This window comes from Perca flavescens, chromosome 14 (assembly GCF_004354835.1).
Source record: "Perca flavescens isolate YP-PL-M2 chromosome 14, PFLA_1.0, whole genome shotgun sequence".
NCBI lineage: Eukaryota > Metazoa > Chordata > Actinopteri > Perciformes > Percidae > Perca > Perca flavescens.
This window is the reverse complement of record NC_041344.1, coordinates 35,149,174-35,174,039: the sequence shown is the minus strand read 5'-3', so window position 1 is coordinate 35,174,039 and position 24,866 is coordinate 35,149,174. Positions and strand designations below refer to the sequence as shown.

The following is a 24,866-nucleotide window of genomic DNA, read 5'->3' as shown; positions in this document are numbered from 1 at the left end:
CAGCCTCTCTTTCTGCAAGCATTTTCCACCAATCAGGATGCTGCATACTACAATAATGTTTCCATAATCACAGACTTTAACCATCACTCCTCAGTGAACTGCCTCCTAGTCTGAGATCTTTTTCTAGTTAGCTAGAGCCAGTTATCATTATGGAGTTTCCATGTTTATTAGGAGTTTGCTCACACTAATACATGTTAAAAAATAGTAGCATTAATTTAGTAAGAAAGTGAAAATTTCGAACAAGAATAGGCGTATTAGGTATAAATTCATTTTATTTTCTTTATTTGAAAGTCCAGCCGCCAGAGTGCTTAGAAAAATTCTGAAAAAAATGTAGTTGATGATCCCTGCTGTAGACTCTGTCCAGTCAGAGACATATATTGTGTAATTGATGTTTTCAGTTCAATTAATTAAATCCAAGTAAATGGAACACTCACAAGATGTCAACAAAATCACTCGGCCCCCTTTAAATTTTTCAGAAAATGATGTAAGTGTATCGAAATATATCGAATCGTATCGTTGGCTGAATATCGTGATATATATCGTATCGTGAGCTGAATATCGTGTATCGTATTGTGAGATTAGTGTATCGCTACAGCCCTACTCAATACCCTCCCGCAACTATTTTTCATACGTTGCACTGCCAGCTATGTACAAGACAGTGCAGACTGTAGTCCAGGCAGAAGTGCAGCAAGTGGATTATTTTGCAAGTTTGTATGGCCATAAGCTACATGTGTTAATTGGTGAGTTGGTGTGTGTGTGTGTGTTTCACCAAGTTAGCCCTTGAACTGTAGGACATACTACTACTACTACAAATAAACAACTAAATAGTTATTTGTGATACAAGTGTGTGCTAAGAAATCATTCTGTTTTTGATACTGTACTTAAATTGGCAATTGACAAACTCCATTTCTCTAGAGACTGAAGCTGTAGCTGCAGCATGTTGATTGACTTAATGTAATTACGTAAAGACATGTTCAAGGAGTTCAGATAGAGCCTGTATCAGGGCCATATTTAGTTTGTATTTAGTTTGTTTATATATATATATATATATATATATATATATATATATATATATATATATATATACATACATACATACACACACATATACCTACACACATACACAGTACAGGCCAAAAGTTTGGACATACCTTCTAATTCAATGTGTTTCTTTATTTTCATGACTATTTACATTGTAGATTCTCACTGAAGGCATCAAAACTATGAATGAACACATATGGAATTATGTACTGAACAAAAAAGTGTGAAATAACTGAAAACATGTCTTATATTTTAGATTCTTCAAAGTAGCCACCCTTTGCTTTTTTTGATAACTCTGCAAACCCTTGGTGTTCTCTCAATGAGCTTCATGAGGTAGTCACCTGAAATGGTTTTCACTTCACAGGTGTGCTTTGTCAGGGTTAATTAGTGGAATTTTTTCCCTTATTAATAAAAAAGTAAAGGGTGGCTACTTTGAAGAATCTAAAATATAAGACATGTTTTCAGTTATTTCACACTTTTTTGTTAAGTACATAATTCCACATGTGTTCATTCATAGTTTTGATGCCTTCAGTGAGAATCTACAATGTAAATAGTTATGAAAATAAAAAGGAAACGCATTGAATGAGAAGGTGTGTCCAAACTTTTGGACACACCTTATATAGATATATATAGATATATATATATATATATATATATATATATATATATATCTCTCACATATCCCTATTTTTGGTAGCCCACTATACTTAAATGGCCAGTATGTATATATATTTATTCATTAAAGCCTTTGTGTTTACAGGCTTGTGGTGATGTGCAATGTGCTATAAGGTGCCAAAAAAAAATCTGTTTGGTACTGCCAATTTGTTTTGTTTTGTCATGGTTCATGTGTGCAATAAACATTACATTTCGTGAGAAAGAAATCATGGCAGATAATCGTGATATCAATTCTAAGCTAAAAAAAATCGTGATTCATATTTTTCCCCAAATCATGCAGGCCTAGACAGGGGCAACAAAAACACCCATTTAGAACATTCCACAGGGGAACAGGTTAATTGGTCATGATCGGGTTAAAAGCAGGGATGGGGCGAGGTTCACCACTTTGTGAACAACTGCGTGAGCAAATAGTCCCAACAGTTTAAGAATGTACATTGCAAGGAACTTAGGGATTTCATCATCTACAGTCAATATTATTATTAAAAGATTCAGAGAATCTAGAGAGATTTCTGCACATCAGCGAACACCAACATGGAATGCCCGTGACCTTCGATCCTTCAGGCAGTACTGCATTAAAAACCCACAACATGATGTAAAGGCACAGATGTTCACAAGTCATTTTTTGGAAGTCCAAGTCAAGTCTCAAGACTCTGGCCATCTGATCTGTCCCTAACACTGTATTATTACATCTTATGAATTCAAAGCATGTCCTATAGCTACCATCTATACAGTTCAGTATCAAAATCAGTTGTAGGAGAACTTTATGGGCTCTACTTAACACATCCCTCTAGCCCTCGGACCTGGTGAAATATTAACCTAAGTCTGTCACATCATATGGATACAACTATAAAGATACAATCTGCCTGTTCCCAGCATTAGCACAAAACTTAGCAATGGTTAGCTTGTTACCTATGACAATATATGCTAAAGTTAACGTCTCTTTCACTCAAAAAAAAATCTGTCAAAGACAGTAGGGCTTTGCAATTAATTGAATTTCGATTTTGGCTCCCAATGATCACCAAAATAGTATAATCGAGAAAAAACGATTATTTTGCCATGTTGTTTTGCAAGAACACTCTTATTTTGTCTTGTGTTCTGAATGACACGCGCATGCGCACATCTGCCCCTCCCGAAGCCAGTCAGGGAGGCAAGTCACTGGAATTTAAAAACTCAGCGCGAGTAAAGATGGCAGCAGCGTTTGGTGAGCAAAAAAAAGGCAAAACCATCTCAGCTGTCTGGGAACAGCTAACATTAGCTAACCCTGCGGTCCCTCTGCCTTTGCCCCCCCGTTGTAGTAGACTAGAGTAGATATATGTAAATGAGCAGGGACGTTAAATCACCTGTTTTATGTAATGTTACTCTAAGGTACCGTCTATGTGCTGGATTTTTCCTAAGGTTAGTTAGCAAATAAGTCCACTGACGGCGACATTATTGTTGATATTTTGGCACAATGTTTAGTAATGACAGTAGTAGTGGTCATAGTGAGTGAACATGTTATGTGAGATGCACATTGTGTTATGTCTGTTGAACTGTTCATTAGCTGTGTAACGTTATGTGTGATAACTGTAAAGCTGAACCCACAGTAGTGAAACGGGGGGAGATGGGTCGGTGCGTCCTGCCTCCTGTGCGCCATGGATGTCTGAGCTTCAGCAACTACTAACTATAAAGATACAATTTACCTGTTCCCAGCATTAGCACAACACTTAGCAATGGTTAGCTTGTTACCTGTGACGATATATGCTAAATGTAACGTCTCTATCATATTATCCAGTGACTGACCTATCTGGGAGCGTTTGGAGATGCCTGATGAAATTCCACGTTGCATGCATCATTTATCTTGGTCCACACACCTTGCATCTAGCTGTTGGCTTACTGCCACTGTTTACCAAGTTATTGAAAGCTAAACTAATGACAAAAGGCACAACTCCGAGAGGACTTGGTGTCAACATATTCTTTGATATGTGAGTGTGCCCAATAAGGCATAACGCACATTATGGCAAAGGGCAGGGGACATGCAGCTCGTCATACGTTTCCCCAACGTATATGCGCCAATAAAAGAAAATAGAAATACATGAATATATCTAGATTTCAGAAGCAGTAATTGCATGAAAACAGGTTGTTGACGAGTCTCGAAGCTCAAGTCTAGTCTGAAGTCTTTTGGGTCGCAAGTCAAGTCTGAAGTCAGCTGTTTGACTCAAGTCCGAGTCTCTGTGTAAAGGATATTACCATGTGGGCTCAGGACAGAGATGGGGACTCGAGTCTGAGACTCGGCCTCGAGTCGCACTTAAGTTGCACAAACAGCTGACTTCAGACTTGACTCGGACTCGACCCAAAAGACACGCACCTCACACCGCGCACACCACCCGGAGAAAAAAGTGAGAGAAAGAAAAAGGAGAGGTCGCAGTTCGGACGATGACGATCCGGTTGAGATTGTGTGCGTGTGTCTGTCCTCAAGATCTGACCACACACAAACACACGTAGCAGAGCTACCCACACCCATGTTTCTACTGTTGCCTAATTAAATAAAAAATCAAAAGAGAGAAGTTGTCTGAGTTGTGTTTTAAACACACACACACCTGGGGTGCAGTTGGGAACCAGAATCAGCTTTAAATCCAGTCCTAATCTAGTCCTCACTAACAAGGTCACAATTATAGTAACTACATGAAAACTTCACGGTTGTTGCATGAAAAGTCGTTTGTGTTTAGCCTACATCATCATTTTCTATCATGTGAAACAAGAGGCCAAGCCAGCTTGGTGGTGAAGCTGCAGATAGGTCCTCCCCAACAGTCAGCTCCCCCTGTTGTTCATAAGGTGGCTCTGCACTCCTTTGGTTTCAGACCCTCCCACCAGCCTTTGGGCCACACCTTCTCATTTACATTGACATGTGTCAAGTCCAAATGAAAAGGCAATGTTAAATGGAAATTCAAAATCCAAATATTAAATGAAAATTAAAAGCCAATGTTAAAGGAATACGCCGACTTATTGGGAATTAAGCTTATTCACCGTAACCCCCAGAGTAAGACAAGTCCATACATACCCTTCTCATCTCCTTGCGTGCTGTAACGCTGATCCTGCAGGTAACTGGTTCCAACTAGCCTACTGCTCCAAATTGTGACAAAAGTGACAAAATAACGCCAACATATTCCTATTTACATGTTGTGATTTGTATAGTCACAGCGTGTACAAAAAACAACGTAACATGAGAATATAGTTCCCGGTTTGTTTACAGTTAGAAGATGGCTGTGTCTCATGTTACATTGTTTTTTGTACACGCTGTGACTCTATAAATCACAACATGTAAATAGGAACATATTGGTGTTATTTTGTCACTTATTCGGAGCAGTAGGATTGCTGGAACCATTCACCTGCATGTTCTGTGATGGCCTGATGCCGCTGGAGCCATCAGACAGCATTACAGCACGCACGGAGATGAGAAGGGTATGTATCGACTTATCTTACTCTGGGGGTTACGGTGAATAAGCTGAATTCCCAATAAGTCGGCGTGTTCCTTTAAATTGAAATTCAAAAGCCAAATATTAAATGAAAATTAAAAGCCAATGATAAATTGAAATTCAAAAGCCAAATATTAAATTCCAAAGCCAAAGCCAAATGGAAAATAAAAAAAAAATATATATATATATATATATATATATATATATATCTATATATATATATTTTTAATTTCATCTCGCTTTGTTTTTTCTTTGGACTTTCAATTTCTCTTTGGACTTTCAATTTGAATTATGAATAAATATTTCCTCCATATTCCTGGAGGCCAGGTCTGTATGTGATGATGAAATTAGGTGATGCATGAATTTATATGACTGACATCTTTTATTTAACTACTTCAGTCCCAGTAGTATATTGAGCACTGACCAAGCCTGGTGTAAACATTCATATGAAAGTCAGAAACAAATCACACTAAAGTGCAGATTGCAGATATATAAAAACAAATGTGGCTTTACCACACTTAGTAGTATTTAGATTTAATTATTATTTACATAGACATATGTAAATATGTGGATTGCACTTTTTAAACACTGTCTTTGAACTTTACTAGACAGTTAAATAAGTAAAAATATATACATAGGTGTATTTTTTATTGCGCACAGAGAGGAGCTGCTTCCAGCCCCTCCTCCCCTCATGAAGTTGCGTGCCGTGTGCATGACAGCGTCAACGACGCTGCACTAGCTCAGAGAGGCTATCGTTACGTTAGTAGTAGCATGCAGGTGTTGGCGTGGGATTACCTGTACTAATAAAACCATTGAAACAACGTGGCCACGCTGCTGTGAAAGCTCCCCGAACATCATTTATCAGTCTGGTTGTTTCCCCTCTCCGCGGCAGTCTCCTCCACTCCATATCTTTATAACAGAGCTAACCGCTAACTGGAACTAACCGCTAATCAGAGCTAATCGTTGCTAACAGAGCCTTCAGTTCTGCGTGCCTGTATTCATTATCTGCATGTATGGACTGGAGCCCGAATAAAACCCTTACAAGTTTTAAACTACAACTCAGAGTTGTTTGAGTGACAGAAATCTGCTCAAGATACGGCGTAGCGTTAGCGTGCTGAGTTGATGCTTTCTCTGCGGAGTGCAGACTGATATGCTCTCGTGAGTCACGTGACCAAATCGCAGCCTTTGTGATTAGGAAATCACGTTTTAACATATCGCGATATTATCTACCGAGGGCTAGAGGGATGTGTTAAGTAGACCCCATAAAGTTATCCTACAACTGATTCTGGACATGCTTTGAATTCATAAGATTTATGGGACAGATCAGATGGCCAGAGACTTGAGACTTGACTTGGACTCGTGGTAAAAGACTTGAGACTTGACTTGAACTTCCAAAAAATGACTTGTGAACATCTCTGGCTCAGGAACACTTTGGAGAACCATTGTCAGTTAACACAGTTGGTCACTAGGGTTGGGTATCGTTTGGATTTTTACGATTCCGAACCGGTACTTTTAAAACGATTCAGATTCCTAAACCAATTCTTGAAAAACTGAAAAGTAACATCAAAGATGTAACATGTTTACTAGCGATCACGTGCAATGAATGGTTAATATGCTTTTACGTCCGTTTTGGTGAGCCCAGAGGGAAAATATGGCATTTTAAAAGTAGCCTACATTTACGGTAGCTAGCTAACGGTAGACTACAGAGAAAGGGGGATATTTTTACATCCTTTTCGGAGCGACAGAGGGAAAATATTTCAGTCGACACATTAAGTGGAACCGAAATGAGGAACCGAAATTTGCGTTCTAATCCGGTCCGATTCCTACCTGTTGCATAGGAACCATAGTGGAACCGGGTTTCGGTACCCAACCCCATTGGTCACTACATCTACAACTACATCTACAAGTGCAAGTTAAAACTCTACCATGCAAAGCCAAAGCCATTTATCAAAAACACCCAGAAAAGGTGCTGGATTCTCTGGGCCCGAGCTCATCTGAAATGGACTGAAGCAAAGTGGAAAAGTGTGCTATGGTCTGACGAGTATAGACAAATAGTTTTTGGGAATCATGGACGTCATGTCCTCGGGGCCAAAAAAGGAAAAGGACCATTCAGATTGTTATTAGCACTAAGTTCAAAAGATGCTATAGGGGGGTGTTAGTGATGCTATAGGGGGGTGTTAGTGCCCATGGCATGGGTAACTTGCACATATGTGAAGGCACCATTAATGCTTAAAAGGTAAATACAGGTTTTGGAGCAACATATGCTGCCATCCAAGCAAAGTCTTTTTCAGGGACGGACCTGCTTATTTCAGCAAGACAATGCTAAGCCACATTCTGCATGTGTTACAACAGTGTGGCTTCGTAGTAAAAGAGTGAAGGTACTAGACTGGCCTGCCTGCAGTCCAGACCTGTCTCCCGTTAAAAATGTGTGGCGAATTATGAAGCACAAAATACGACAACGGAGACCCCGGACTGTTGAGCAATTTAAGTCGTACATCAAGCAAGAATGGGAAAGAATTCCACCTACAAAGCTTCAACAATAAGTGTCTTATTGAGTGTGATTAAAAGATAAGGTAATGTAACACAGTAATAACGCAGTGGTGAACAGGCCCATCCCAGCTTTTGTTGCAGGCACCAAATTCAGTTCAAGTTTATCAGTTTGAACATTAAATAGCTTGTCTGTGTAGTGTAGTCTATTGAATATAGGTTAAAAAGGATTTGCAGATCATTGTATTCTGTTTTACACAACGTCCCAACTTCATTGGAATTGGGGTTTGTAAAATTAAAGGAAATTAAAATGATTATAGTGTGATTTTTACGAGGGTCCGTACCAAGCAAAGGTTTTTCTTTAAGTCTGTAGGATACGGTTTGGAGGCCAGGATGCCTCTGCAGCACCACAATACTTCATTCAACAACATACTTTGCCTTTAACAAATATTGTGCCCCCCCTACGACTTGGATATTGTGATTAATTGTGCAGCCCTAGTTTCTACTCTCTGCTAATAGTGCCCATCAATCCTTAACCTGAGTTTGAAGCTACATGACAATGAACGATGACGATGACTAACATAATCCTAGCCTGAATGAGTTTAGCAACAGTGCATTTACCTGTTTGGTGTATGCTTCCTGCAGCCTCTCCAGCTCCCCCTGCAGGCAGTTTGGGGCGGTGACGGGCAGGGCTCCTGCAGCGCGGGCAGCTCGACTCACTGCGTCAGACAGGGACAGGTGTGGTCCTTCACACTGGGTTGTCTAAGGACAGAAACACTTCTGTGACTCTCCTGAAAACAAACACTCTTAACGGGAGCCTATTTTCCCATGCATTGGTGTCTAATGGCATACTAACAGTTAAACTGTGCCTGAACACGTTTGACCCTATTGTCTGGTTCGTTTGACTAGTGTGATCGCTCCGTACTGTGCCCGGGCATGGAGTCTGGTGGGTCTGGTGATGGGGATCTCAGGGCTGTTTCATGTTAAACTAAAAGGACCTTTCTCTTTAACTAAAAGCTCTATCTCTGTAGGGATCCTTACCATAATGTTGTCAGACACTTAGAATAATAATCTGAGTCTGTCAGTGGCCAAAACAGCACTTTAAGTGGATGGAAATTGAAGGTGCGCAATTGTCCATTAACTTTGCATTGCAGCTTGTTCCACCACTATCTTGCTCAATACTGGACCAATTCCAAATCAGGTTCCCATCAGTCACTTAGGACTCCTTCACACCTGCTTCGTTTAGTGCGGTTGAATCACACTAGAGTTGGTTTGGACGTTTGGGCAGATGAGCATGCAGCAACTGTGTACTCCACAAGTCTGAGCTAATGTCTCCTGTAGTTAACTGTGCTTTGCAATCTGAGATGCAGCAGAGCAGCAAACTGTTGCAGCTTACACACAAACAGACTGCATACAAACTATAGGTGTGAAAACGCCCTAAGACACAACACTTTTGGAAAACAGGTTGAAAAAATACAAAGTTCCCTTTAAAAAGTAACCTTTGGCATCTCTGCTTGTCCAGGACAGAGATATCGTCACAATGTGTTACAGCATCAACTCTGTTCTATTGCTATAGTCAACAAGTCGCCTCATTTCTTCAGAGTTTGAACAGAGCTCAAACCTGACAATGAGGACGAAACCAGGCTGGCAGTTTCTCACAGTCTAGTGCTCAGTGAGACACTGATGACGTGCACGGCTCACCTTCCTCCTCTTGGCGGGCATCCCGTGCAGGTAGCCGTCAGACAGCGGCGGCTGGTTTCTGATCTTCCTCTGAGACAGCATGTCGTGTCTGATGATGGGAACCCATTCCTGACCAAGACATTACACAGTCAAAATCCAACAAACTGATGATCACGTTGCTCAAATATGCCAGTTATTTACAGTGTAGGCATGACAAGGCATGTTTATTTCTATGGCACTTTTTAACATCAAAGCAATAGAGCTCAACAGTGAGCACCCACTTTTGAAATGGTTCTGGTTCCGGAAGTGATTTTGCCTATTCAATATCTCCATTTCGTTACATTTGGTTTCATTAAATGCTTATATAAAGAGTTTTAAGCCTGGAACCAAGTCAACCAGCTACAAGATGACTCATGAGCATCATAAAACATTTGATTCGGTGCAAAAGAACATTTAGAAAACTGCAAGAAAGTCAAAAGGTAAAGACTCTGTACAGAAACGATCACAGACTTCAGTGGTAGCAGCTCAATATAGCTGTTCACGGGTTCGCAGGTGGCGAAAATATTTCTATGGTAACAGTGAGCTCCACCAATCAGAGACGTCACTGTTACGCTTGTGACAAGTGGCTCTGATGATGCGTGTTCTCTGGCAGCATCATTTCCAGGCTTCCCATTCTGGGAGCATCACGGCAACTTTGAGAAGCTGAAAGTTGAGTTGCCCCCGCCTCATTTGCATGAAGTCCAGACTACTTTATGCAAATCAAAAGGCGTCCAGCTCCACTCGCTGCCTCTCATAAACTCACAAAAAACTTTTTAAGTGACCGTTGTCGATATAAAATGAAGACAGATTCAACAACTGCAGATTATTTCTCACACAAAATGTTTTCAGAAACACATTTCACATTCTTTCCACACGAGCCGCCATGTTGGTTGGTTTTGAAATCCGGGAGCGAATCAAGGGCGTCCAGCTTGACTTGCTGCCTCTGAAAAACTCTAAAATGAAGACAGATTAAGTAGCTGCATAGCCTATTTCTCGCATAAAATGTTTTGAGAAACACATTTCGGTAAACTATTTTTGTATAATAAAGTTTACAAATGAGCCGCCACGTTGGTCCTTTTGAGATCCGGGAGCAAACAGCCCACGAGTGAAGCGTTCGTCCAATCAGGAGTAGCCATCGTGGTTGTAGGAGGGTCGCCAGCGAAGAGAAACTCATAACTGCTAGTGGAAAGAACATCATGCATACAATGCTGGGAAGCAGGGTGATCCCTGTCGACACATACTAACAGTCGGGTTTAAATACAGGTAGGGGTCAGGTCAAATCAGCAGGTTAGCTACTGTTCTGAGCTTTGTGAATGCCGGTTTGCAAACGTTAACCTGTGCAGGAATAGAGGAGTGATGGACTGCTTGGCAGCCGTGTTATTTCAATATAATAAACATGACTGTGAAAAGCGCATTCCTTACAGGTGGAACAGCTGCTGCCCATGGCTCCAGCTCAGGGGTTGCCTGCTCCCGTCCTGTCGGGGCCCCAGCAGGACGCTGAGAATCCCCTGATGAGGCAGTGTTCCCTCTGGGAGACGCTTCCCTCTCTCCACTGTCTCCTGATGAAGCCGTGGTGTCCTCTGCTGTGGTGCCTGGAGCTGGAGACAAACCTTCCTCCGCCTGAAAGAGGGGTGGAGTGGTCCCTATTACACTGCAGCAGCAGCTACAGAACATGTTGACTCCAACTGTACAGTATGTGGTCAGAGTTGGTGAATCTAACAGACAGAAAGGTCATCAAAGTTTGAAAGCGTACCCCGGTCTCGGGGCAGATACTGCCTAAAACGCTGGTATCAGTATTGGGAAGTACTGGAGTTTATGCACCGATCCGATACCACATAATAAAGAGTAAAAGAAAGTTCGGTGGCATTCATCGTTTGTGTTTGTTCATGTTTCACAAAGAGTTTAACCTGAGCCAGACTGACAACAAAGATATAAATAATATCACATCCATACAGGGATAGAAGTATACAGTTGTTAAAACATAATAAAATATACGACACACTGGTATCGGATGGCTACTCTGTATCGGCCGATACGCAAGTTCAGGTATCAGAATCGGTAAGCAAAAAATGGTATCGGGCCATCTCTACTCCAAACTTTATCTATTTCCCATTATCTGTATGACCAAAAAACTGTTCAGGAGAGGACAGCAACTAAAATCTGAATAATTTATTGAAAGATTATAAGTATTATATGTATTATGAAAGTAACTGACAGCCTATTGCTGTCCCAGCTATTGAGTCTTTGTGTGAACGGACCATAATTGTTGGTGGTAGCCCTCCTTAACAGTACTTTTTCATATGAATCTTGAATATTCTCTTCCGGTGACGTCATCACCCTAAATGGCAGCCTAAGATAACAATTCCACCAAAAAAGGATTTACTTGGCCCGGTTATATTTTAATGTGGAGCAAAAAGGAGTTGTCTAAGAAAAGACACTGTTCAAGGCCTGGGGAGATGAGTATACTTTGACCAAGACTACCACCACATAGTCCTGCAGAAGTGAAAAGATTATTTTGAAATGGAAAAATGGTGTTAAAGCAGAACAAGATCCTCCTCCAGACCCCGTTCCCCACAAAGCTACAACTAGCTAGCTAGAGTATTCTATGATGACGAGACGCAGCTGTACCAGACGGGGGAGGAGGGGACTACCGATGTTGAAGAACAGAGGACCATGTCGGTCACATACCTGCAAACTCAGAAGGGCTGAAAAAGGTGACACATCATTCCCCCCAGAAGAAAATAAAGGGAAAACACAACATTTTCCCAGTGCTAAAAGGGTATATATATATATATATATACATACAGTATATGAATTGTATTTGTCTGTTCAAAAATATATAAAAAAGTTTTAACAATAAAAAGTTGATCTACAAAAAAAAAAAAAAAAAAAAAAAGGAGCCCAAAACGACAGTCGGTGACATTAAAGAATGGCTTGTTTATTGCTAAGGCCACAGGGTCAAAATTAAATGATTTATTAAAAATTTAATAACAATAACTTATTTCACTAGTAAATTCCTGTTAAACGACAAAAACAACCACTGCATGGGAAAAGGGTATTTTACAACAACTTTGTTTTTAAGTGAACGCAACATCTGTGTTGTTTTTAACTCTGTTTACTCCAGCTGCTAGCTAACGGTAGGCTAACGTTAGCTGCTGTCAGGTGTAGTATTAACTAGCGTCCCGTGCGGCGATATTTCAGTTCCCTCTAACGTCCGTTTTCGGAGCATCAGAGAGAAGCGCAGGCATTTCAGTTGCCACCTAAATAAGGCACCGAAATCCGCGTTGCTATTCGGTCCGGTAGATAACGGTCGTTAAGGCACCGGTGCCGTGTATCTGATCAACATTTTAAAACAACAATGATTTACCTGATCCAGTTTTTTGTAACAAAATCTAAAGAAGACACTGTAGTTTTAGAGGCGGGTGGAGATATTTCTGGATAAACAAACTTTTTTTTAAATCCACCCTGTGCCTTTGTGCAGTGTGTCCAGCAGGTGTAGCTCACTAATGTGTATTACCTGTGTATAGATGATGTAGTGCTGGATTTGGTCCTCAGTAACTGGATTGTGCTCTAATATGACATGCAGCCTCATAGACATCATACTGGTAAGCCAGTTGACCAGACTGGGATTGACTTCTGCAGACATCCTCCTCTACACAAACACACACAGTAACACGCAGTTAACATCCAGCAGTTGACTTGGATCCCATGAGGGAAGCACCATGTTGTGTAGGGCTGAACGATTAATTGCATTTGCGATAATATCGCGATATGTTAAAACGCGATTTCCTAATCACAAAGGCTGCGATTTGGTCACGTGACTCACGAGAGCATATCAGTCTGCACTCCGCAGAGAAAGCATCAACTCAGCACGCTAACGCTACGCCGTACCTTGAGCAGATTTCTGTCAAACTCAAACAACTCTGAGTTGTAGTTTAAAACTTGTAAGGGTTTTATTCGGGCTCCAGTCCATACATGCAGATAATGAATACAGGCACGCAGAACTGAAGGCTCGGTTAGCAACGATTAGCTCTGATTAGCGGTTAGTTCCAGTTAGCGGTTAGCTCTGTTATAAAGATATGGAGTGGAGGAGACTGCCGCGGAGAGGGGTAACAACCAGACTGATAAATGATGTTCGGGGAGCTTTCACAGCAGCGTGGCCACGTTGTTTCAACGGTTTTATTAGTACAGGTAATCCCACGCCAACACCTGCATGCTACTACTAACGTAACGATAGCCTCTCTGAGCTAGTGCAGCGTCGTTGACGCTGTCATGCACACGGCACGCAACTTCATGAGGGGAGGGAGGGGCTGGAGGCAGCTTCTCTCTGTGCGCAGTAAAAGAAAATACACCTATTTTTACTTATTTAACCGTCTAGTAAAGTTCGAAGACAGTGTTTAAAAAGTGCAATCCACATGTTTACATATGTCTATGTAAATAATAATTAAATACTATAATAATAACTAAATACTACTAAGTGTGGTAAAGCCATATTTGTTTTTATATTTCTGAAATCTGCACTTTAGTGTGATTTGTTTCTGACTTTCATATGAATGTTTACACCAGGCTTGGTCAGTGCTCAATATACTACTGGGACTGAAGTAGTTAAATAAAAGATGTCAGTCATATAAATTCATGCATCACCTAATTTCATCATCACATACAGATCTGGCCTCCAGGACAGAACAGTTTGTTTAATCTATCTAATCTTGTGTTGTTCATACTATACAATGATTTATTGCTAGTTTTTGTTGAATAATACAGAAGACAAAGAGCTTAAAAAATAAATGCATATTGAATTGCAATCGCAATATTTTTGAAAACAATCGCAATTACATTATTTTCAAAAATCGTTCAGCCCTAATGCTGTGGTTAGAAATGATGCCTACTAACAATGCGGTGGTTGATGACTGCAGTCAGAGATCTCTGTTCTCCACCGAGGCAGTACAGGTTCAGAGCCAGACACTCAAACAGGCCCTGAGTGCACAGCAACAGCAGACGGGGGCCAAAGGTGTGATCTGCATCAAGAAAAACCCAAGACAGAGAACCACTCACACCCTGTTCATTTTCACATCGCAGGTATCCTGTTAGGAGCTGCAGGAGAGGCTGTTCAGACAGGAAAATGTATAGCAGAAGAGATGATATGGAGCATTTAATGTCAATTATATTACAGCACCTCAGGTAATCAATCAATTTATTTGCCACATGAAATCATAGGAAATACACTTCCAGTAAAATGTAATCCTGTCACTTCCTTTAATTTCTGCAATAAAACTAATTAATTTTTTTGGGGAGGGGGTGTTCAGACAGCCAGGCAGGAAGTGAAACAGTGAGAGCATCCAGTTAATTTACCAAAAGACACCACCAACCACCAACATTGTATATGTCTCCTCTACAACACCACGGATGACAAGAGATTCATCTTGGAGGTGGAAAAACATAATACAACACCACAGATCCTTTTTACGGACAACTCCAGAAAAGAGAAGGAATGGAGTTTGGTTAGAGGAGTGCTTGGAGTGGAAGGTAGATACTAGCTAAATAAACAAGAGATTGTTCTTTCAAGTAGCCTACTTGTAGAGACAATAAATCTGCGAGTCGGGCAGGCAAGACGCTCCGCTTCTGGAAAATGAAGCTGCCTTCAAGTGCGGTCAGAAATGTTGAGATCTATAAACAACCTCACCGAATAATTGTAAACTAGAACAGCAAGCAGTTATGACGGGGTCCAAGCCTTCAAACGATTCCCTCCCAACGACCCACGGCTTCCGCGAAAGTCAAACCCAAAGCAGCAGGGCAAATGTCAGGAAAAATCACTATGTGGGAGCTGCAAGGTCTGTGGTAAATTGAAAAACTTCCCATTTACATTCATTTAATACATCCATTCTATAAAGTCCACACACTACACTGAGGGGTTAAAGAACACAAACGGGCCATTGACACTCCCACCGCCCCGAACCCTGCAGCAAATCGCAGGATCAGATGTTCTAGTGTGAATGGGCCCTAACTCTGGTGTTGGGTGATCAGCCACTCACTTCCCCTCTGACTGAACTTACCATTGTGGTGCAGAATATGTGAGGCAATCTGTGTGAGCTGCTGTCTGAGGAAGGATAGGTTGGTCTGAATGATATCCACTCCCTCTTGCACTGTCACTGTGGCCTAGACACAAATCACACACAACTGACTTATTATCCATCACTACACACAACACAGTACATTAAATGGACTGCAGCGGTCCGCATGAGGTCTGTGTGTTAAGAGGTTGTCCTTACAAAGCTCTCAGCGATGTACTCCTCCAGGCCGTCGATTAGCTCCTCAGCTGCTGTCTGCAGAGAGGACAATGTGTCAAAGTCTTGACTGTGAAAAATCCAATGAACAAATCAACAGGTCCAAACCGTACACGACACCGTCAACATCAGAACTGAGAAACCAGGCATGTGTGTGGACAGTTAGCAAACAGGTGTCACATCAGGGTGCCATGAAACAGGATGAAATACTGGACATAAAAACTTGACAATAACTAATAAGTTTGCCAAAAGCTAATTAAATAAGTATGTTTTCTTGTGTCCCGACCAATGTTATAAAGCAGTATTCCTCAGAGTGGTCCGCAGACCCCTGCTGGTCCGTGAGTAGATTTGGTAAAATATTATGTTTGGAATTTAAACAGTTTATATACAGAAATTAAAAACAGTATGTCACAGCACAAACGTTCCTTTGTTCCTATTGGTTGCCAGGCTGAGGTGGGTGTGGCTTACCTGCATTACCACAGCTGCAGTGTTGTTTTTTTTAGTTTTTTTTTTTTTGGGGCTGTTGCTTTTATTAGACAGTGACAGTGGATAGACATGAAAGGGGGAGATAAATGGGATGGGGAATGACACGCAGCAAAGGGCAGCAGGTCAGATTCAAACCCGCGCCTCTGCAAATGACTCAGCCAACATGGGGCGAACGTTCTTACTGGGTGAACTAGAGGCCACCCCACAGCTGCAGTGTTTACAAAAGCGGAAGCTGAGGAGACTGTGAGAACAGTTGAGGAAGAAGTCGTGTTTCTGAATGTCGTTAATGTTAATGTCCACGTCTTAAATGTCTACAAATGAACGATCTGTAGCATTGACTCGAGGCTGATCAGCGCCAGACCGAGGACTGAGCTGGTCGAAAGACGGAGTGAAGTGGCAGCGGAGCCAAGGCACAGGTAGGCCCATGCACTTAACCTGTAGCCTGGCAAAGCGAGTGTTTAGCTCTGTATATTCAAATGCACGGGCAGCCAAGCTTTGGAAGCCCCTAGACACGTAACGATAAGTTTCCCCAGAGTTGTGGTAATACCGTGACAACAGTGTTTCTCAAACTGTCTGCCAGCAACTCCAAAGACTATATAGCGAGTGAGGAGCACATATGTGTTGTTTTTAATATTATCACAATATATATATAAAATCATAATATGAAATGGCTGTTTTTTCTGTGTTGTCAGACTTCTGCAATGAAGCCGACCGTTTTGTGACAATGCTGCCTCTAATTTACATCACAAATAATCAATGTGACATGTGTGTAACGGAAATACTGAGGAATAAAGTTTACAGTTACTTTCAACTGACGAGATGGATTGATAGCTTCCCTGATGTCTCAGCATAAGCAGCACCATTCTTCCTCTTTAAGTTGGTAACAGAGAAAATGAGTAAGCTATTTGGCTTTAAATTTGGCTCTAATTTGTAATATACTGTTGATAGGCCTATTGTTTTGGGGAATATTTTGGCAGTTAGGTGGTCCGTGAGTTTTTGTTTTATTGGGTAAATGGTCCTTGGTTGGAAAAAGTTTGAGAAACACTATATATAGTATCATGAACAATCAAGCGACACTCTCTCTATAATACTTACAGCTATATTGGCATCAGTGGGCTCTCTGCTCTGCAGGTAGTGTTCGGTGAAGAAATCCGTGAGCTGGGGCTGAATGTGGCTCAGAGGCTGGGCATTCCCATGAAGCAGCAACACCATGTCCACCATAGAGAGACTCCGACACAACAGGGACAGCAGCTCGCCAAAGAATCCTGCTGGGATGAGAGACAGTTATCAGTATATCAACAACTATCATGGGAAACTGTGTACTGGTAAACTTCATTAAGAATTAATTCTGAGAACGTGTTAGGATGCTGATAGGTTTTCAATGTTTTGGACTGAACAGGTTGGTGTTGACTAAAAGCTGCTGCAGTTACATTCATTCTCCGGTTTTGTGACTCCGACGCATTTTCATATACGGGTTCGTATGATATTTTACGAAAACTTATGCACAACAATATCTTAAGATATCCTACGAAAATTAGGCGACCACCGGGCAGTCACTTGACGACTGGTCAGAATACAGTTAGGTTTAGCCAATGCGGGCCATTGCAGTTGAGTTTAGCTGACAAAAGGTGACTGTCATACACAGATAGGTTAAGGCACCAAAAGACTTGTTAAGATTAGAAAAAAAAAAAGTTTGGGTTAAATACCGGTCCCCCTAAGTAGTAGTCCTGAGACACGAACACCCTATTCCTGGGTGAAAGTCTTGTGGTATCCCCTTAACTTTTTCTGGGACACAAACTCTGCTCCCCTAGCTTGAAAGCCCTGTGTTTTTGGAGCCAAACATCCACCCAGACCTCCTCCCTACTAGACCAGAGCACTCTTCTAAAGCGGCAGTCAATGTGCTGCTGACAGTAACAAATACGTGGAATACATACATTCAGTGCAGTGCTTTACTTTTCTTAGCTGTATGAATGCTTCATGAGAACAACCTGGTGACTCACCCACAGCATCCCCAGAGCCAGGAGTGAACAGGTTGCTGCTCTGGGACAGTCTCTGGATGAACTGGGCGATGCTTTCTCCACTGCCCTGCTGTGCCCCCAGAGAGCTCATCATGGTTGACAGCACTCCCTGCACAATGCCGGTGAACACCTCCGGGCTCAAGGAGTCTCCGCTGGCACCGCTGCCGGCCTGGGGTGGGGCAGTAGCGGTGGACTGAGGGGGGATTGGGGCACCAGGACCACTGGCAGGGGGCTGGGCAAAAACAACAAAGAACAAAACACATTTAAATCCACAAACTCAACAAGGTAATGGCTCCGTTCAGCTGCAAACAAACCTGCACAAATCAAGACTATTTTTTAAGCACCGGTGTGAAGTCTGACATGCCCTGGAAGAAGCCGGGCACCCCTGGCAGTGTCACAGTGATGGAGGGAGCTGGTCCAGATCCTTCTGCTCCTCCCAGTAGAGAGCCCAGGAACTGGGCCAGATTACCCTCAGGACTGCCCTCTGCTGGCTGGCCTACGGAGGTTGTACGGGTGGTGTGGGTGGAGGGAGGGGGAGGAGACAGGGTGGAGGAATCAGACGAGGAGGAGGTAGAGAAGGAGGACTGAGAGCTGGTCGAAAAGGAAGCAGGCATTGGATCACCTGGAGGAGTTACAAAAAAAGCACAAAATAAGTAGAGCATGACCGATGATGGATTTCTGAGGTCATACTGATATTGATACTCAGAGTTACAAAAATTAGATATCAACATTAACTAACAATCCTGATATGGATCCCTTAGTTTATTTATTTATTCTTTATGAATTGTGACGAGAACAATTTAGAAAAAAAAATAATAATCAAAATAATCAACCTGTCAATGCTCTCTGGTGGACAGACTGTGATGGAGAAGCAGTTTCTAAATAACCTCAAACCTGGTATGACAATTCTGTAGAGAAATGTCTTGTAACCTACTTGTCAAAGTATATCTGCAATAAGTAAATATAGACCTCGCCAATTTATCCGTCTAGCTCTAAAAATGAGTAGTTTGACATTTGATTTCCTGTAAAAGTTAGGGGATTATTTTGTGGTAATGCAGAACAGATATTACAAAATCAATCTGCACTTTACATGTGCATTTCCACACAACTACAGTATAATGGGACAAACAACAACAATAAGTCAATGTCACGGTGATGGATTTGAGCTCGTTAGCCACTCACCTGGCTGGCCTGGCATCAGGAGCTGTCCGACCAGACCGCTGATCATCTGGGTGAGAGAGGAGGGGGCTGTGCCCTGCTCACAGAGAACAACAAGCAGCTGCACACTCATTGCACAATGCTTTATTCATCTGTACTATACTATACACTGTAGGACATAGCTAGAGCTGCAACAATTAGGGCGTTTTCACACATGAAAGTCCGAACCGAGGTCCGGACCAAGGTTCATGTTTTTGTTACATTGTATACATTTGATCCGGTAAGTTGTGGTTTCACACTGCAGTTTTGCAAGCGCACTAAAGATCTATACGTGACAAACCTACGTCCTGCCGTCATCACATACGTGAGCTACGTCTCCAGATACTTCTAACTGATTGGTTTGTTGAAGGGCTTCCTCGTCCTCTCATATGCTCTCTCTGTGTCGGAGTTTTTCCAACTGACTGCTGCTCTCCCCCTACTGCCGCGGCCCTTTTTGTTTTGTTGTGATGTTGAAAAGCGAGACACGGGAACTTTCTTTCTGGAGCATTTATTCAGAAACAAACTGAAACCTACGCTGTACATTTACCACTTAACAAATAAACTGCTGATGTATTCTCTGCTCTGATAGCCAACAGCTGTCTTCTCTGAACGCATTCACCGTCACTCTCTCTCACTAAGCACCTTAAAGGAGCTTCCCCGGTCTTGTAACACAAGGAGAGCCTGCCAGAGCTTCTTGTATTTGGTCCAAAAGTCCGAACCATCCAAAAAATGCTTTCACACTATAAACGAACCGGACCATAGTTTGGTCTGGACCGAGACCACCTCTTTTTATCGGACCAAAATTTGGTCTTTTGATCCGGACCGCGGTCCGGGGGAGGTTTCACACCTGTAATTTTGGTTCGGATTAAACTAAAAAGTCCGAAAGTCCGGACCAAACGAGGTATGTGTGAAAACGCCCTAAGTTGATTAGTAGATCGATTGAAGATTTATTGACAACTTAGTTCTTCTGAGTCATTTATTAAAGGCTAAATTTGTTTTTGTTTTTCAACCTGGACCCTATTTTCCCATGTTTTTGTGTCTAAGTGACTGATGGGAACAACAATCTTTGAGACTGGTCCAGTATTAAGTAAGAAACAAGTTGCAATGCAACATTAATGGGCAATGCACATTATTGTGTCTGACAACATTATGGAAAAAGACTCGATAGATCTTTTTGTCAAAGAGTAAGAAATGTTGTCAGACACTAATAATCTGAATAATAATCTGAGCCTGTCAGCAGCAAAATGAAGCACTTTTAGTGGTTGAAATTGATGATACACATTTGCCTCATAGAAATACATTGCAGCCCGGTTCGCAGTTGCTGGTTAAAGCGTTCTCGCTCAATAATGGACAAATTTCAAAGATTCTTGTTCACATTAGTCACTTAGACACTAGTCTGAATCAATTCATTCACCGGATAACCGCCACATGTTCCGCCAGATGCCCCTTGCCTTGCAAAGCTGTGTTAGTTTCAGGAAACAACAACAACAACAAACGCTCACGTTACTGTATTGTGTGAACAGTTAACTTTAGGGCTGGAACGATTCGTCGATGAATCGATTATGTAAATGCATCGACAAACTGACTGTTAATGATGTCCTCTCTTCAACTATGGCCATGCTAAAAGATACATTTAGAGGGGTGGCTTAACAGAGGTTTTCACTATATGAAGGATGGATGTTTAGACTTTAGGTTAGAAGACCCTTTCAGATGTGCCGTGGTACTTGTGAAACGGTTTTCTCTGCATTTACAAATGTAAATAAATACTCAAAGACCAAACTTTGGTTTAATTCTCAAACAGTCGTTATTCGTTTTGATTTTATCATGAATATCACTAACGCTGCTGCTTCAAGGAAAACTTCCACCACAATTTGGTGTTGTCTAGCAGGACGGTTGAGTTAACAGAGAAAAAGAGCTCCGTGAGTCGCTGATGACTGGCTATCCAGGGATCAAAAATCACCTGCCTCATACCTCTAACCTTAAAAAGGTTTTTCAGAGAGAAGAGGGTTAGGACCGCGGAGAGCTCTTGACTGTTTTCCACTCCGTCAAAAACGAACAGGAAGAGATTTCAAACAGCACGGTAAGATAAAATTGATTAATTACAATTGGATTGTGAATTCAAGGTTTGTTCAAAACATTCTAAACAAGCAACCATTGCTAAATGAATTAAGTAATGAATAATTGGTGAAATAATTCTCTTTAACTAAAAGAGAATAGGCTAAATGAAACTAATTCTGACTTTTGGGAAGTGAGTAACTGGGTATTTTTTTGGGTCAGATAGGACAAAGATATAACTGGGTTATGAGTGACATCTTTTGGCAGACACGGACAACGTCGGACATATTTATGATTGAATTCTCATATGGTGATAAGACTGCAGGGTCGCACCGGGTTTTTCATACAAGTTTCCCGAACAAAAACAAATAGTCTAAACTCTAAACAAGTTCTGGACCCTTTAAAAGACAACCTGCAGGACCCCGTCGGGGTTGTAACGATACTCTAAACAAGTTCTGGACCCTTTAAGGACAACCTGCGGGATGTTCTGGGTTGTAACGATACTCTAAATGAGTTCTGGACCCTTTAAGGACAACCTGCAGGACGGTCGGGGTTGTAACGATACTCTAAATGAGTTCTGGACCCTTTAAGGATAACCTGCGGGATGGTCTGGGTTGTAACGATACTCTAAACAAGTTCTGGACCCTTTAAGGACAACCTGCAGGACGGTCGGGGTTGTAACGTTACTTTAGGAGAGCCTCTTGATTATTTAGAGACAGACTGCAACAGGGCAAAACATACTAAATAGGTTGAGTTATTTGACTATTAAGTTGATTTTGTCCGCAGGGCTGTACACGGGTTTTCACGTAAGTTTCCCGAACAAATAACCTCGCGGTGTGGTGACGATCACATCGACCAAGACATAGTATACTAGAAGGTCCAAGGGTCAATCATGGAAGAAGAAATTCCCCCTCCCAGTGATGCAACTGGACCCATTGTGGGTGAATGACTCATAAATATGGACCGGAATGTTTACGATGTCTGTCATAGCCTACTATTCAAAAAGCTTTGGCTTTCCGAGAAACGGATCTTTTTGTACAAAGACTATGTTAAAGCAAGATTTTAGAAGAAGTAGAAAGAAAATTAATGGGAAAATCAATAATTAAGACACAGGATTTAAAGCTACTGAGTAGGCCTACAGGAAAAACAAAGAATGCTTTAAAATATAGATAAAATAGTGATTTAGGGAGAGAATGCAAAACACACATGCACCAATAACCTCCTGATCAGTTCTAACCAAAGCCCATGTTCTGAGCTTTCTCTAAAAATCAGGAAGACGAGCTGGAGAAACGGAGGGACGAAGAGGACACAGACTCAACAATCGGACAGGACTGACAGCATCCGTCACACCTGCATCGGGTGGAAAGACCAACGAGTACGTGAGAAAACCATGTTTGAAGCGTTTGTCTGCATGTTACAACAGGCTGGTGGGCAACATATGGAACGCGGACCCGAAAAAGGCTGCTACCACGAAGGACGTGGTCAAGCCAGAGAAGTGCCGAGGCGGGATACCGTGGGCAAAATGATCAGCCCTACAACCCAGACCAGTGCTCGTACTGCAAGGACTTTGGACATTGGGTATGTACCTGCCCGAAGAAAAAGCAAAAAACACCTCAGACAGAGAACAACACCTGTCCGTCTGTTTGACTGAGTCCAACAGCTGATGAGGAAGGTAGTGCTGACACACACACACTTACTTCATGCAATGAAGAAATGCTTTGCACTGATACTGTTTTTGTTTTTGCTATTAGGGACAATTGATAGGTTAGAAAGTTCTGAAAAATAATCTATTCAGTTAAACAATTATTTTATTATGTTATCTTCTGAAACCTAGAAGAAAATACTGAGTGTAAAGTTAAAAGGGTTCCACTCACATAACTTGATTATTAGAACTAAAGATTTGACACTGAAGATTATTTGGTCATTCTATTTGGTCAATTGGGGTTGCAGGTCAAACAGTAAGAGAACAATTCTCTGTTCCTCTCTCCTGTACATGGGAAAAACAATTATTGGTGTATGATTATGTCCACTTATTTGGTTTAGTAGTGATTTAATGTGCACTTTTAACATTGGTTTAACCTCAACACCTGACGGATTGAGAATTTCTCGTAATGATGCAACTGACGTAACCACTTTTGTTAATTACAGTGTGGCTAAAATGACCTCACTGAGGCAGCGTCTGTAATCAGCCCTGCCTCTGACTGCATGAAACCTGACAACCAATAAGCGTTCGTGAATATGAAACTGGCTCTGCAGTCTCCCCCGATGCTGGGACTGCCAGATGTTTATACAGACATACATACGTATACACATGCTTGCAATGAAGACATGCTTTTTTCACGCTACAAACACACCCTACACAATAGACAGATAAAATTAGATGCAAATACTGCACATTGAATAGAAATTACTTTTGGGAAATAGCTCAATTTATTCAATGTGTTTGTCTGATGTGTATACAAATTGCCTAGCGTGGTATTAATTATACAAGGGAAGAAAATTGGATTTTTATTTGATTCAGGAGCAATAATTTGGGTTTAGTGAAGTTTTGTTCTTCAAATCAGAAGCTCTCTGGTAAACTAGTTTTTTTCCTTTAGAGAAATGATTGAGTGGTTATCGCAGGAAAGTTCACCATTCTTATGATAGGTGTGTGTTCAGATCCTTAGGATTCTGAACTAGATAAGAAAGGAAAATGTTCATTGTTTCTTTCTCCCTTCCATCTGAGTGTCCTGTAAATTTGTTAGGCAGAGATTTGAAAATGTCTATTTGAAATTTAAGTCATTCTTTCACCCACGGGTCTTAGGAATGTTTATTTTTCTGCCCACTGGCTTTAAAGTTGTACGACTTGATAAAAATCACTCTTTGGCTGACATATTTTTGTTGCAGCCTAAAAGTACGCATTTGTTTACAAATTATAATGGAACACATACCATGTCAGTCTGTTAATCTCCTAACTACGGTAAAACAAATTGGGACACCTGTAGTTAAGTTTAAGGAATCACAAATATTACATGCATTCCTTTTGTCACCTTTTGACCCTGATGAAGATTACGTTGGAAAAGTTTTTTTTGAACAAATCTAAGGACAAGCATGAGTTTTCTTTTGTCTACTGGGATACACAAGTCCAGTGGCTGTTACCTTGACTGATAAACTACAGAAGTTTTTCGGAAATTCTAACTCAAAAGCTCACATTCATGTTTCTTTGTCTCCAACAGAAGAGGAGACAGACCCAGAACACCTTGTGACTATTTGTAAAAATTGACTGACTGGACTGACACTATTGATAATGTGTTTATTTGTCTCCATCGAAAGGAGACTATAGAAAACCTATACAACAACAGCGTATGCCTTGTATTCACAGTGTTCAGATATTCAGTGAACGTTTGACTACGACAGGCATATTCACACGGTAAAAACAACATTTTTATCTACTGATGTTTCACCACTTTTTG

At 41.4% G+C, this 24,866-nt stretch overlaps 1 protein-coding gene across 1 annotated transcript in view; it reads right to left on the bottom strand.

Moving 5' to 3' along the window:
* Positions 1–24,866, bottom strand: part of bag6l (BCL2 associated athanogene 6, like) — a 70,157-nt gene that overhangs the window by 5,723 nt on the left and 39,568 nt on the right. The window contains exons 13-23 of the mRNA XM_028596659.1: positions 19,345–19,417; positions 18,507–18,784; positions 18,145–18,394; positions 17,240–17,412; positions 15,644–15,697; positions 15,428–15,530; positions 14,268–14,392; positions 12,892–13,026; positions 10,797–10,994; positions 9,357–9,464; positions 8,277–8,417 (exon numbers count right to left, since the gene is read on the bottom strand). Of these exons, the coding sequence (XP_028452460.1) occupies positions 8,277–8,417; positions 9,357–9,464; positions 10,797–10,994; positions 12,892–13,026; positions 14,268–14,392; positions 15,428–15,530; positions 15,644–15,697; positions 17,240–17,412; positions 18,145–18,394; positions 18,507–18,784; positions 19,345–19,417 (1,638 nt within the window). The remainder of the gene's footprint in view (positions 1–8,276; positions 8,418–9,356; positions 9,465–10,796; positions 10,995–12,891; positions 13,027–14,267; positions 14,393–15,427; positions 15,531–15,643; positions 15,698–17,239; positions 17,413–18,144; positions 18,395–18,506; positions 18,785–19,344; positions 19,418–24,866) is intronic.